Source organism: Labrus bergylta, chromosome 19 (assembly GCF_963930695.1).
Source record: "Labrus bergylta chromosome 19, fLabBer1.1, whole genome shotgun sequence".
In the NCBI taxonomy this organism is placed as follows: Eukaryota; Metazoa; Chordata; class Actinopteri; order Labriformes; family Labridae; genus Labrus; species Labrus bergylta.
Genome location: NC_089213.1, coordinates 2,212,654 through 2,226,536, shown reverse-complemented (window position 1 = coordinate 2,226,536; position 13,883 = coordinate 2,212,654). Strand labels below are relative to the sequence as shown.

General features: G+C 41.0%; 1 protein-coding gene across 1 annotated transcript in view; it reads left to right on the top strand.

Annotated features, from left to right (window-relative positions):
* The window catches only part of ext1b (exostosin glycosyltransferase 1b), a 128,060-nt gene extending 114,536 nt beyond the window's left edge, over positions 1-13,524 (top strand). Inside the window, exons 8-11 of the mRNA XM_065948155.1 lie at positions 3,643-3,732; positions 6,744-6,904; positions 7,883-8,054; positions 9,590-13,524. Coding sequence (XP_065804227.1) covers positions 3,643-3,732; positions 6,744-6,904; positions 7,883-8,054; positions 9,590-9,775 — 609 coding nt within the window. The 3' untranslated portion in view covers positions 9,776-13,524. The remainder of the gene's footprint in view (positions 1-3,642; positions 3,733-6,743; positions 6,905-7,882; positions 8,055-9,589) is intronic.
* The last annotated feature ends 359 nt before the right edge of the window (positions 13,525-13,883 follow it).

Below are 13,883 nucleotides of genomic sequence, written 5' to 3'. Positions count from 1 at the left end.
GACAGCTCTGTCAGAGCTCAGCTGTGTGAGAGGGTAACAGAGAGGTGTAAGTGTAAGATGGAGCAAATATGAAGGATTAAAACAGGATTATGGTGCATCAAATATGAAGGATTAAAACCTCCTTTTGTTAGATGCACTCCTCAACACATGCTGATACTGATTCCAATATTTTTATTATCTTAACTAATATTGTTATTGTTGTTGTTGGTATCATTTGTGAGGCTACACACAGCTGTAGTAAACCCATTGTTGCATTGCATTGTGCTGGCTTCACTCACAAACAGGAAGTAAGGATTTTCAAATTAAATCTTTTAAACTGAAGTGTAAGAGTTGTAATTTTTTTTTTTTTTTAAACATTAATTTTTGGGCTTTATTGGCCTTTATTTGAGAGATAGGACAGGGGATAGAGTCGGAAATCAGGGAGAGAGAGTAGGGAATGACGTGCAGGAAAGAATCCACAGGTCGGATTTGAACCTGGGCCGCCCGCTTGGAAGACTACAGCCTCCACTGCGCATACGAGCTGAGAGTGTTTAAAGTGCCCGACCATCTTATCTTGATCAGTGACGTGGATTGAGGCCGTCAGTCCGATATCGGATACGTAAATTACGCCGACATCAGACCCGAATCAAAACAATCACAGTTTCCTGATGGACGCGTCACGGTGTACCATCAGAGTCGATTGTGACTCATAAAGTCTCCGTTTCCTGAAAAACTGTTTTTAAATGTCTTTAAGATTTTCATCAAAACAGCTGAGTCATAAATCAAATCATCTGTGTGTCAGTAAATTGTCAAACATGAACACACATGAGGATGTTTTTTATGCACATTTTGTCTGTTGTTTCTTGTGAGCCGATTTTTCAGTCGCACCACTGATTCTGACGTCCGGCCAGATTTCAGCCTGATTGCACGTCGTTGTCGTGGAGTGTGCAGGAGGGCACGAGTGCTGATCGTGGCATGATCAGATGTTCTGACCCGTGTAAATTTACATGCAGTGTGAAGATACCAGCATAATAAAGATCACTAGCATTAGAATGCGAACACAACAATGCAGCGTGAGTTGTTTTGGTTTCATGCTGGAGCTCAAGGGCGACATCTGCTGGATCAAAAAATCGCACGTAAAGCCTTTAAAGACACCACAGCGGTTAGTTTTCACTTGACGGCCATTTTTGAATGTCTTCATGACATTTTGTACACTTGGCCGTGTTTTAAAAAATAAAAACAATCCCAGTCTCTAACAGGCTTCTCACAGCTTGACGAGAGAGTCTTGTATTCTCGTGTTTCTCTCGCCGTCGGCTGTAGGAGTGATGATGACCTGCAGAGAGTCAGGTTGCGCTGCTGGAATGCAGTAGGAGCACACAAAGGTGTTTACAGAGAAAAGAGGTCAACACTGACTATTCTTCAATGTAAATGTAATGGCTTTTCAGTGCAGGTGGTGTTTGAAAAAAGTATTCTCACAGAGGCCTGACCTTCAGAGCCGCGGCTGAATAACTGAATAACACGCCTTTTCAGCACCGTTACGCCGTGTATCTGGATGTGTTTGTGAGTCGGCCATTACAGCTTTGCGTTCTTGAGCTGTTTTCTTGTTTGTGTGGGAGGTTTTGTTTGAGTTGGAGCACACAGCCGGTTTACAACACACACACTCCTCTTCCTCGAAGTGAAGCCGCTGATTCCTCATCCGAGCACTTTTCTTCACAGTGTCAGACCAAAGACTTCCCGTCTAAATATCCTCAAGATGTTGATCTTTAAATCCACCCACCAAGCCCCGTCCACCATCTCTCTCTCTCTCTCTCTCTCTCTCTCTGCTTCCAGTAAATAACCTCGGAGCGTCATGTGTTGTGCAGTCTGGATTCATTATCTATTAAATATACATATTCTCCTTTTGAAAAATGGTGCAGAGGAGAGGTAAATTTTCGCCCTATGTAGGAGTCATGACTCAGGCTGTACCTCTTTTGCTGCGTTTATGTGTTCTTATTGATTTAAAAAGAGAAAGACGACCCTGCAGCAGTAATGGAAACTTGTATCAGCACTCTGTCACTGTTGGAAACAATGGGGAGCCGTGTGCAGTAAAGCACAGGATATTGGATTTTCTCTTTTTTCTCCGTGTGCTGCTGTTGCTTGATGTCCTGGCTTGTTGTCTCCCCTGAATCCAATGAATTTGTAAAGAACCATTAAATATGTATAAAGTATATATTGAACACAAAAAAGGGGCTTTTATTCTGATATTTATCACTATTCTCCAGGTAGGGATGTAAGGCAGCTATAATCAATATTTTTACATCACAGATTGATTGCATGACTTGTATGTGAAAGGGGTCGTATGTATCGACGGACACACCAGGAATTCTGTCTTGACAGTGCACTGTATCTCAGCTGCATGGAGGGTTTGTGTCTTTCAGCTTATTGTTTTGGTTCATTAGCCTCCGACTTCACTCTCACAGCTCTCATTGTCTCAGTTTCAATCACAGTAGGCGACTCACAGCAAAATACGCTCTGAGTTTGTTTATTTTATTTGAGTATTAATGAAGGAAAACTAACAAAAATATATAAAAATTTAAGGAACCATTGTCTGGTATACTGTATATTTACAGACAAAACATATTTCCAGCTGGAGTCCTTGATAAATCATACAATTATTATTGATACATGTTAGAATTCTCACCTTTAAAGCTGTTTACTTTAGATTTAAAACCAATTTAAAAAAAACACTAAACACACAGATTAAACTCAACATGAGTACAAAACATTTGCATCTTTATCTCAACTCTCCAAATAATGATCAAAGCTCTAGCTAAGAGTAAACCATTGACTGTATGAAGAATGGACAGCAGAATACCTCACCTCAAGTGAAGCCAGAAGACGTATAGCTCCACCTGCTGGATGGCTGCGTTACAGGTCATAAATGTAACCTCCTCTATTTAAACGGATAGGACAATACCATGATAGATGTTAAAACAACATTTTGTGTTCGAGTCATCTTTTTAATGAGAAGTTTCTTACATTAGTTCTTGGATACAATACGAGAACAAAATGCCTTCTCTGGGTTTTTGCTGATATAACTTATAGTTTCCCATCATGCCTTCAAATAACAGTAAAGGACGCTGGTCAAGAAGTTCTTCTAGGTCACCCTTTAGCAAAACTGAATAAACGTTGGAAAGTAGACATAGATAGAATAGAGTTATTTCAAACTGCTGCCAAAGGTTAAAAAATGTGCTAGCTGTGAACTTACAGCTAGAGTAATAGAAACAGAATAAAAAAGAGAATTTATCCCCAGTAAAGAAACATTTGCAGATGTTATATTACATATCTAATATATTTGGAACAACAGTTCATTAAAAAAACAACTTGCAGTGATTTAGGATGGCGTTAATGTCACATTGGAAACATTTATTGGAAGCTGTAAACACCTGTGTACAAAGAGTTTGTAAAAACATGCAGTTGAATAAAAAAGGAAACGTTTAGGTCGTCTGGTTGTAGAAGGTTTTAACCATTTCCTTAATGTTTTTCAATTCAATCTATTTTCTACATTTTCTGCTTTATATTTAAAACTGTATCAGTCATCCAATGATCACAGTCAGTAAATCTTATTATTCTTTCTCTAAAGATTTTTTGTTTGAACCCTTCATGCTCTGTGTCCCTCTGCAGGTGATGAGCAGTCGTTTCCTGCCCTACGAGACCATCGTGACCGATGCCGTCCTCAGCCTGGATGAAGACACAGTGCTGTCCACCACAGAGGTATGATAAAATAAAAACTGAGTATAACGGAAAACTTGTCTTCTTTCCTTTCTCCCTGTCTTTGTGTCTCGACAGCCTGTTTCTCTTGAGACGAAACACAGTCTCCCCATGTCCCCGATGCGACTCTCTGATTGCATTTTCTTTCAATTTTTTCTTTCGCTTTTCTGTTTGTCCCTGATGTTTTCCAGCTATCGCTCTGTAGCTCACTTCTTAAATCGCTCAAACTATTCTTAACTTTAACTCCCACTGCCTCACTTTTTCCCTCCTCTCCTCTGCCTTTATTTCCCTCCCTTTTTTCCTTAACTTTCCATCTTCTTTCTCATGTTTTCACACTGGTAATCGTACTGTATCCTCCAGAAATCCCCCAAACTCGAGAGCAGCACTGTTTGGGGGCGTTTTTTGTTCCACACGCTGTCAGGACTGGTTTTTTTTTTCCCGGGGACAAGTTTTGGCGCTGCACCATGGGAAGCCAGATGCTGCTTTGAACAGTGTAGAACTAGATCTCATAAAGGCTGTTTGTGCGGAGGATCAAGATGGCAAGTTAAAGTTGGCACTGAGAGGAAAATCCAGCCTCAAAAACCAAATCGAACCAGTGTTTTGATAAAAAAACACAAATAAAAATGTTGTAGAGCAAAGGGAACATCAATGTAAGTGAAATGTTAATCATGAAATTAGAAAATGACCACAGTCAATATCTGTTCAGCCTCTAATGCAGTGGTTTTCAACTGGTCTAGCCTCAGGACCCATCAACTCCCTCATGAAAAATGGCGACCCAAATTTCAGATATTTTTAATCAATCAGATTTATTGAATGAAAAAAATTGTGTCGTTCTGACCTCAGGACCTGACAGAATAAAGACACAAAATGAAACAAAAATTTTTTAAAAGCGCTTACTAGACTTTTTGAAACAAAAGTTTTTCCAATCACACATTCGCAGCCCACTGAAAAATGGCTCTGCTACCCACTTTTGGATCCCGACCCACCAGTTGAGAAACACTGCTCTAGAGTTGTTCTCCTTAAGAAGAAAGATTTTGCATATTTTTATTGGTCAAAATACCACTTCTCCATCATTTCTTCGTCAAAACAATGGTTCAACAACATGAAAAAAGTCTCCTTAGTCATGTACTGTCAAAACTTTCCTTTGAATATTTAGGACAGAATGAGAAACTGAGGCTCAGGACTCCTCTGCTCCTTCAGGGAATGTTTGAATATTTACATTCTGGCAGGAAGAGAAGATAAAAAAAATAACATGGTGTGTTTATTAGGGGGTTTTGACCCAGTATTAATTAATAAAAGCACTCTCTCCGTGTAAAACAGTGTGGAATATGTGGTGTAATGAAGAGCGAGCCGTTTGTGGAGCCACAGAGGCCGTTTTGACGTTTTTTACTTTAACGACTTTGATCGCCGCAGAACGCAGAAGTTTGCTGCAGGCAGCTGCTGAGGAAAGACGGCTCCGTGTTTGATGAGCTTTTGCCTCTGTTGTGTTTTTACTACGCTCTGCTCGATTGTATACTTCCTCTGTCGGTTCTCCCTCTGGTCTATTGCCTTCTCTTTTTTTCTCACATAGTAGAAACTGTAAAAAGTTTTTGTAGAAGTGGGAGAAATTAATCCCCACAAAGCTTTTAATTTAAAAAGTTACAGAAGTACCTACCAGCATAATCAGCCATTTGGCATAAAATATTGATTTGAGAATGGTTTTATTGATTTTTTTGTTTCTTGCACTAAGAAAAATCCCTAAGATTCTGCTGCTACTACTATCACACATCACACATAACATTTCCTGTGACTGTACAGTGGGAGAAGGTGAATGGGTTTCCATGGACTGCAGCATTTGATTGTTTTCTGTCAGTCTGTTGACATTTTTGTTTCCTTACACCCTCCCAAAGTCTAAACCGGGTTCAGTTTTGAGTATTTACTTGATGTTCTAGTCTTCAATTTTTCTGATGTAAATCTTTGAGACTTTAAATCTCCTTTGATTTTGGTGTTCTGTTTTCATCTTCTCTCTTTACTTTCTTTTGGGCTGAAATGTACCTCACGTCTTTCTGCAAAGAACAGAGTTTAGCGAAAGTTGTTAACTTAAAGTTCTGATAACTTTTACAATAGCTAGCTAAAAGTAATGAGTTAGTGGTTAAAAAAGTAAACTTGATTAACTAGTTATACATTAGAGATAGCTAGCTTACAGTCATGAGTTTAGAGTTGATATGGTTCGCGCAAAGTAATAAATAAAAGGTTTTTTATAGCTAACAGCTAAAAACACAAGTTAATTGTTGATAGCTAAAAGTAAGAGTTTGAAAAGTTATCTAGTTAAGTTAGCGTTTGAAAAGTTAGCTAGTTGACCGATATTAAGTGAACAGCTGAAACTGTTAGCTAAAATAATGATTTAAAAGTAAAGGGTAAATAGATGAATAGTTAGCTTAACGTGAACAGTTAAAGTAGTAAGCCGAGAGCAAAGACAAAACAGTTAGCGAACAATAATGCGTCAAAAATTGAAACTGCTAGCTTAAAATTATAAGTAAATAGTTTAAAAAGTCAGCTGAAAATGTTCGCTAAAAGTTATAAACAAGCTGTTATCTAACAGTAAAAGCAAAGAGTTGAAAAGTTACCTGAAGTAAAGTTAGCATTAAGGTATGAGTCATCGCTTTGAGCATTGATTTAAGTTAAGATGGATGAAGAGTTGAAATATCTCAAAGTAATGTGTTGACAATTCAAAATTGTGAGATGAAAGTGATGATGTTGATGACAGCTAGTTGAGTTATTTTAACAGCCTTATTGCGATATGAGACATCCTGATAAGAAGGATTTATAAAAATAAATAAAAAATCAAGTACAGCGCTAAATGAGGATAGTCAGCATCTCAAGGGATTCTGTTTTAGCAGCAGGCAACCCAAAATCTACTTATTATATATTTTTAATAGACAAAATTCATCGATGTTGTTGACTAAGCCTTTATTTCATCTCTAACTACAGTATATTACTGTGATTCATAAAATTCTGTATTTCTGTCCGGCCAGGTGGACTTTGCCTTCACAGTCTGGCAGAGTTTTCCAGAGCGAATCGTAGGCTACCCGGCTCGCAGCCACTTCTGGGACAGCAACAAGGAGCGTTGGGGTTACACATCCAAATGGACCAACGATTACTCGATGGTGCTCACTGGGGCCGCCATCTACCACAGGTACAGAGCACTCTTCATAATACCGTCTTCTGATCTATGAAGCTGTTTACCGGCTCCCGAGGCAGTTTGCAATGTTTCCCTCTGCTCCGCTGTCTTTTTCCTTATTTCTGCTCTGCTCTGTTCCCCTTCTGTTACACGGGGATCACAGCCCTGCTCGACTCAGCTCTCCAGTGTTCAGTTGTCTTTCTTTTGATTCAACACTTTGATGCCGTGATCTGTGGATCCTAAAAGGAGGTGTGATGTTCAGTGAAGCACAGCCTCAGGAAACCAATGTTTTGACACTGGTTATGTTTAATCCAAAAAAAATGTCAATTTGTCTCCTACACAGCGTAGCGTAGTTCCTCCGTTTAGTTTGACTAAAGCCCTGTCAGCTTTAATATGACTTCACTCAGCTGTGATGGGAGCAGTCCATTAAGCTGAAGTCAGCCAATCACTGCGCCCGAACGCTTAATCACTTTCAATAAGTCAGTCGTTCAATCCATCCAGGAAACTTTAGCACTCAAGTCTGTTGATGGATTCAGACTTCTTCTACCCTCGGGCTTCAGACTTGTATTGTCAAAGGGTCTAAAAATGTGCTGCATTTAAATGACGTGGTGCAGTTTGTTTGGGACATACACAGCTCTTCAGCAACATGAAAGATCTCCGGGAGCATTTTCAAGCATTTGATCAAAACAAAAACCGTTTGTGGGCAATAAACACCGTTGTGATCAGACGTGTTCAAAATCAATATCAACTTTAATATGTGCAATTAGGAAGAAATGTAAGAAAAAATGAAAGACCTGAGATTGAATCAGACAAAGCCATTTCAGCGTAAACACAATGTTTTAAAAATAATACTGTACAAACAAGAATTGAATGAACCTGGAAATCACCCTTCAGTCTTCTTAATCTTCCACTGAAATGCCTTTACATCCTCATATGAATGAACACAACAAGTGCCCTCTTTTTATGCACACTCCTTCCTGTCTGCTGTTCCAGGTACTACCATCACCTGTACACCAACTACTTACCCACGAGTCTGAAGAGCATGGTGGACCAGCTGGCCAACTGTGAGGACATCCTGATGAACTTCCTGGTCTCTGCTGTCACCAAGCTGCCGCCCATCAAGGTCACACAGAAGAAACAGTACAAGGAGACCATGATGGGACAGGTAAGGAGTGTACTCAAACCAAACCATCACTGGATATATGAAATATGAATGATCACATTTTTATACGTCAACGAGTCAGAAGTGCTTTTTGGCAAAGTTACAGACAGCTGCAGGTTGAGAGATGGTTTGCATCAAAGAAAAAGTCATGACTGATGTGATTACAACCTTGGGTCTGAAACAGACAGATTATATAATCGACCTTGATTTTTGTCCTCTTTCTTTTTTTAAAGTGTGATTCATGCCGACTCCAGTGGTGCTCTCTTCACATTGGCGTGTGTCTGAAGGTCTCTTTTTTTCCAGCCAGAACAAACTGTTGCTGGGTTACAAACAGCATGAATTATTAGAATAAAAAAATTCTTTGGAGCGACCCGGGGGTAAACAGGACAAGTCACTTTACAGCAGAGAAACAAAAGCACAGTGGGGAGTCCTGTGGCTTACGTCATAGTTTGTATTCAGGCCGCAGTCTTGCCAAATATAGAGCATGATCCAGCTGATGATTTATTGAGTAGCATTGATGTCAGGCGACAGTCAGTAATGGGTTTCTCTTGTCACAGAGTCTCAGTTGTTGCAGATGATTGTCAGTTGTTTCAATGTTAGGAAAATCTTTCTTACTTCCAAGTTTGAAGTATTTTTTTTTATCTGATGTACTCCTACATTACTACTACCTCAATAAAAAGGTGTCAGCGGATTTCAAGTCGCACAAAATAGTTAAAAATGGGGCGCCGGTGTCCTAGTGGTTAGTACACACGCCCCATGTACGGAGGATAAAGTCTTCCATGTGGACGGCCCGGTTTTGAATCCAACCTGTGGCTCCTTCTCTCTCTCTCCCTGATTTCTCCAAGTTGCCTGTACATTTTCTTGTGTCATTTCTGCACCAATTAATCAACCGATTGAGATGTTTACTTTTATTTTAAATGACGTGTGTTGACATAAAATCTGAATTGCAACTTTTTTTTTTAAAGGTCACATATTAAATTTGTTTTCAACAAGTTTATACAAGTCTCAGAGGTCCCAAAATAAATATCTCTGAAGTTTATTTCTGTAAATCCATGTATTCGATCATGCCTATAAAACCCCTCTATTTCAGCCCTGCTTAGAACAGGCTGTTTCTGTGTCTGTACCTTTAAATATGCAAATGAGCTGTGTTTGACCACGCCCCCTCTCTGGAAAGGCTTTGGGTGTCTCGGGCTTTCTTTGCACCTTGCCCTATTGTTAGCGGTTGAAAGGCAGACTCACAGGGCAGAACAAACACCTAGCTGTGGGAGTGTCACCCACATGGGGGAGGGGTTACTGCCCTTTGTGATGTCATGAAGGGAAAATCTCGGCCTGTTTGAGCACACATTTTCTGAAAAGTGGAGCAGGCAAAAGACGGAGAGGATGGACTTTTGTCATCATTGGGGGGTTTGTAGACGGACTAGAGACACATGTTAGAGTTAGAAAAACATGGAGAAGTGGATTTTTAATAATTATTCACAACTCTGAGTGACTTCTAACGGTGTTAACTTCTCCGTCTTGTGTGTCCTCTTCTCCTTCAGTCCTCGAGGGCGTCTCGCTGGGCCGACCCGGACCACTTTGCCCAGCGGCAGACCTGCATGAACAAGTTCACCAGCTGGTTTGGCGCCATGCCTCTGGTCCACTCCCAGATGAGACTGGACCCCGTCCTGTTCAAAGACCAGGTCTCCATCCTCCGCAAGAAATACAGGGACATCGAGAGGCTCTGACAGGACCGGCGCCCCCTCGGGGGAGACCCCACGCAGGGGGAGGCGCGAGAGAGAGACTCGGTGGAGAGTAGAAGGACCGCAGCGGGACGGACGGCGAGCGACACGGCTCTGTCTTCCACTCAGCACATTGCCAACGACCACAGCACGGGAAACGGATGAATAGGAAACAAGCAGATGGGCGTTTGGATACGAGAAAAACACACAAACAAAAGCCGCAAACACAGACAGACAAAAGAGGAGTACACAAACTGACGGACACGCCAAACAGCTCTGTGTGGTGTTTTTTTTTCAAATGTGCAAACATGCAGCGCTCACTACTGACGACGAGAACTCTTGGATAGAATATTTTTTTGTACAACATCGACGACATTGACTATTCCTGCTCTCTCGGCACATGTGCAGGATGGTAGAAGAGAGGAGGTGATTGCAAACCTGGCAACACCACTCACCATGAATTGTACCGGTCGACTCTACCCCCCCCCCCCCCTGCATCAGGACATAATACTGGACTCATAACCAAACTCCAGCTGTTAGGAGCTGATTTGATTTCTGTACAAATCAGCTCGCCTGGTATCACTGTTGACCCTTTCTTCTTCTTCTTCTTCTTCTTCTTGTGAGAGGTTCAAAAGCAGAGAGTCATCACTTTAATGTTTCCACTCTCAAAGGTAGAACATGTAAACAGCAGAGTCCGACCTGTTCTCACGGAGCCCTGACAAGGTTGTGATATCAAAGCAGACATTATTTCCTGAGATTTTAGTAATCGACACACATCCTTGAGCCTGAAAACATCCCGCCGCTCATTCCTCGATATTGCTTTTATAACGGCCTATCTGCTTTTTCTGTTATCACTGAGATAAGTTAGAAAAACATCTCGTTTCATATCCCATTTTCCCCGCTTGTTGTACTTCTCTCATCAGTTTTTTTTCTTCTTCTTCTGCTTTCATCTTCTTTTATTTCTCCCCTTCCAACTCTATGTACTTTCACTCCTCTGTATGTGTGTGTGTGTGTGTGTGTGTGTGTGTGAGTGTGTGTGTGTACAGAGCCTTGAAAAGTTGGCTCATCCAACCATAAGCTCAAGCAGAGTACATTTTCCCTCCGTTGGAATGAGCAAAATGAACATTTCTGGATGAAATGGAGCAGAACGTTGCATTCTAACCCAAACTCATTTCGCCCATTTATTTTTTTCCTTCAAAGTCCTCGGAGGTTTTTTTTTTTTTACCCCTTAAACGGGCAAAATGGAATCAAATCTCAGACCATAGCAGGTCTTTAGTGACCTGTGTTATTTTACAGGAGTGCTTGTAAAGAGTTTTTTTAATGCTGAGCGCATCAGTGCCAATGTGACATCAGGGTCTGCCTTTAAAAGTTGTTTTATTGCACATTACGTTGCCTACATCGCTTTGAGACGCCTAGATGCTCTCGCGTTTCAATATCGAGTCATCAGTCCGACGCGGGCTCACCCCCGCTGTCGGGTATTTTGTCCCCCTTTTCCGTGACATATCAGAGGTCGTTAAAGTGACAAAAGGTTTTCTCCTCCATTTGTCACTCTAGAGAGATACACGTTTTTTTTTTTTTTCCCGCTTCAATTAGGTGAACCTATTTCATTTGGAGTGCTGTTTTTATTCCCAGGGGACAAGCTGTTGATGAAACACTCACATTATGGACCATTGTGTTGTGAAAGCAGTGACCCACAAACATGACCTGCTAGCTAATGCTAGCCTTGGGAGGACACCTTCCCCCCCACCCCACCCCACCCCCCTCACATCACATCAAACCGGCTGACAGTTTGCACCTTAAATAACGTTGTTTATATTGAACAGCCCGGATCAAAAAACGCTATCTCTCCACCCTTAAGTGATCGTTTCTAAGAGGACACGGCGAGCTGAAACACGGCTGTCATTAGGGACGGCGTGCAGCGTGCGGGGCCGAAAGCACAGGCGGTCCACTCTCACACTTAGTTTGCAGACACTTGAATGAAAGCAGCATGCTTTTAGTGGCCTTTCTGTCGGGCAGACGTTCAGTTTTTAATGTGTCTGCCAAAAGCTGCTCAGTGTGAGTGTGTTAGTCGACATCATCATCAGCACACATTCATCGACTGTTTGACTTTTATTTTCATCCATTTTAAATGTTTTATCTACACATGTTTTATGTTCACATGTATTCTAACGTCAACAAAGAGTCATATTCAAGAAAACTACTGTTTCATATCAAAGCTGGTTTTTATCTTCTTCATGTTTGTTTGTATTCTTTTATTCTGGGACTCAAAGTTTGGATTTTGTACTGGTTTGCCAGGAGAGATTTTATGATCTGTTTTAATGTTCACTCGTCTACGGCGCATGACTCTGGGAAAAAATGTGCTCCTCTTTACGTTTGCATCTGGTCCCGTTTTTTTCCCCGTACTGTTTCAATCCATATCCATAAGTTTTTTTTTTATGTTTGATCATTAGAGTCAATGTTGTTGATCATCTCAATGAGAACCATGTCCCCCTGGCTTTGCAAGATATTCCACACTAAAAAGAGACCATCCAAGCCCGTTCAAGCCCGTGCCACATCTTAGCACTGTACATAGACGTATATTTATTTTTATTGGGAAAAAAAAGAACAAAAAAGGACTGTGTACGATTTGAGATGACGTGGCGAGAACATAAGACTGATCCTGCATCGCTGAGGGGAGTTAATGGTATTTATTCAGTTTATTTTCTACACGCTGTGCACATTAATCCACAAAGATGCCAATAAACAGCTCATATTGTGTTTCACTCTGCAGAGGTTTTCTTGGCCGACGAATCCCGCTCGATTTTAAAACAAAAAAACAAAAAACTTGCATACGGCCGATGATTTGGATTTGGACGCAGCATCTTTGGCTCTCTGCGGGAGTCAAATTGCAAAGTCCCAATAAAAATCTGCGCCAACCGAAACATGGAAAATGATAAGCAGCTGGGTCCTCTGAAGCAGATGGAAACGTTTTTCAGACGCTGCTGTGACATCGTCCCCTCAAGCTCTAAAAGAATGGCTCTGAGGCGGTGACACTTTGAGGGATTTCAATTGGATTTTTTTTTTTCAGGTCAAGAATTTTGGCTCCCAAATCTTCCAGTTGGCGTAGTTTAAAGTTCATCGAGCTCGTTTGGGATTTAGGCCAACCGGGAAAACCTCTGCATCCGCTTCAAAATGCCTCTTGTCATGTCATGTCATGTCGTGTGAGCAGGGGGGAACTTTATGCAAGTTATCATTTTGTGCTTCAAAACAGATGGATGAAGGTTTACCCAAAATGTGCCAGGCAGTCGGTGTTTATAGAAAAAGAGTCTGTTCTTGATTTTGTGCCTTTTATCAACATGTGAGTTCTCGACATGGCGAGCGCTGTCGTGTTGTTTTCAAGTCAACGGGCGGCGACAGCAACAGTCCTGCTTTCATACACTGGATGAGTCACAGCCTCCATTCTTCTTAGCTTAAAAAAAAAATGCGCCCCCCCTTTTTCATCCTTGTGTTTTGGACACTGTTGCCAAGGCGACGACGACGTATGACCACTTCCTGTTTGGGATTATTTATCAGAGATTGTCTGCATCACGTCAGCAGTTCCAGTTCTGTCTGTTGATGTGAAACGGACTCGGGTCGGGCCCAGCTGTTCTGATGCCTTCTCCTCCCTCCTACCTTGTAATTAACAGAAGACTTTTATAGAGGTCACAAATGAAATAGATAAATGCCAATTTTGTAAGAATGATTTATAAAAAAAATAAACTCATATTTGATGATAATTGCTTCTCCTTGTGCTGTTTTTTTTTTTTTTTAACGTTTGTGTCACTTTATCTGTTTCTGCTTTAGTGGAACGGTAAAGTATTTTAAACGTGCTCAAACAAACTGCTGCTGATTGTCGACCTCCACTACTTTTTATTCACTACAGATTATAGTTGATCTCACTTCTAAATGTCATGGCCAAAATGAAAAGCAACATGCTCTCCCATGGCATTTTCATTTTACACTGTATGAGACTACAGAGCAGTGGTTTTCAACTGGTGGGTCGGGGCCCAAAAGTAGGTCGTGAAGCTGTTTTCAGTGGATCAGAAATGTCTGCCTTGAAGAAAAAACATCAAAATGTCTAAGAAGCACTTTTTCA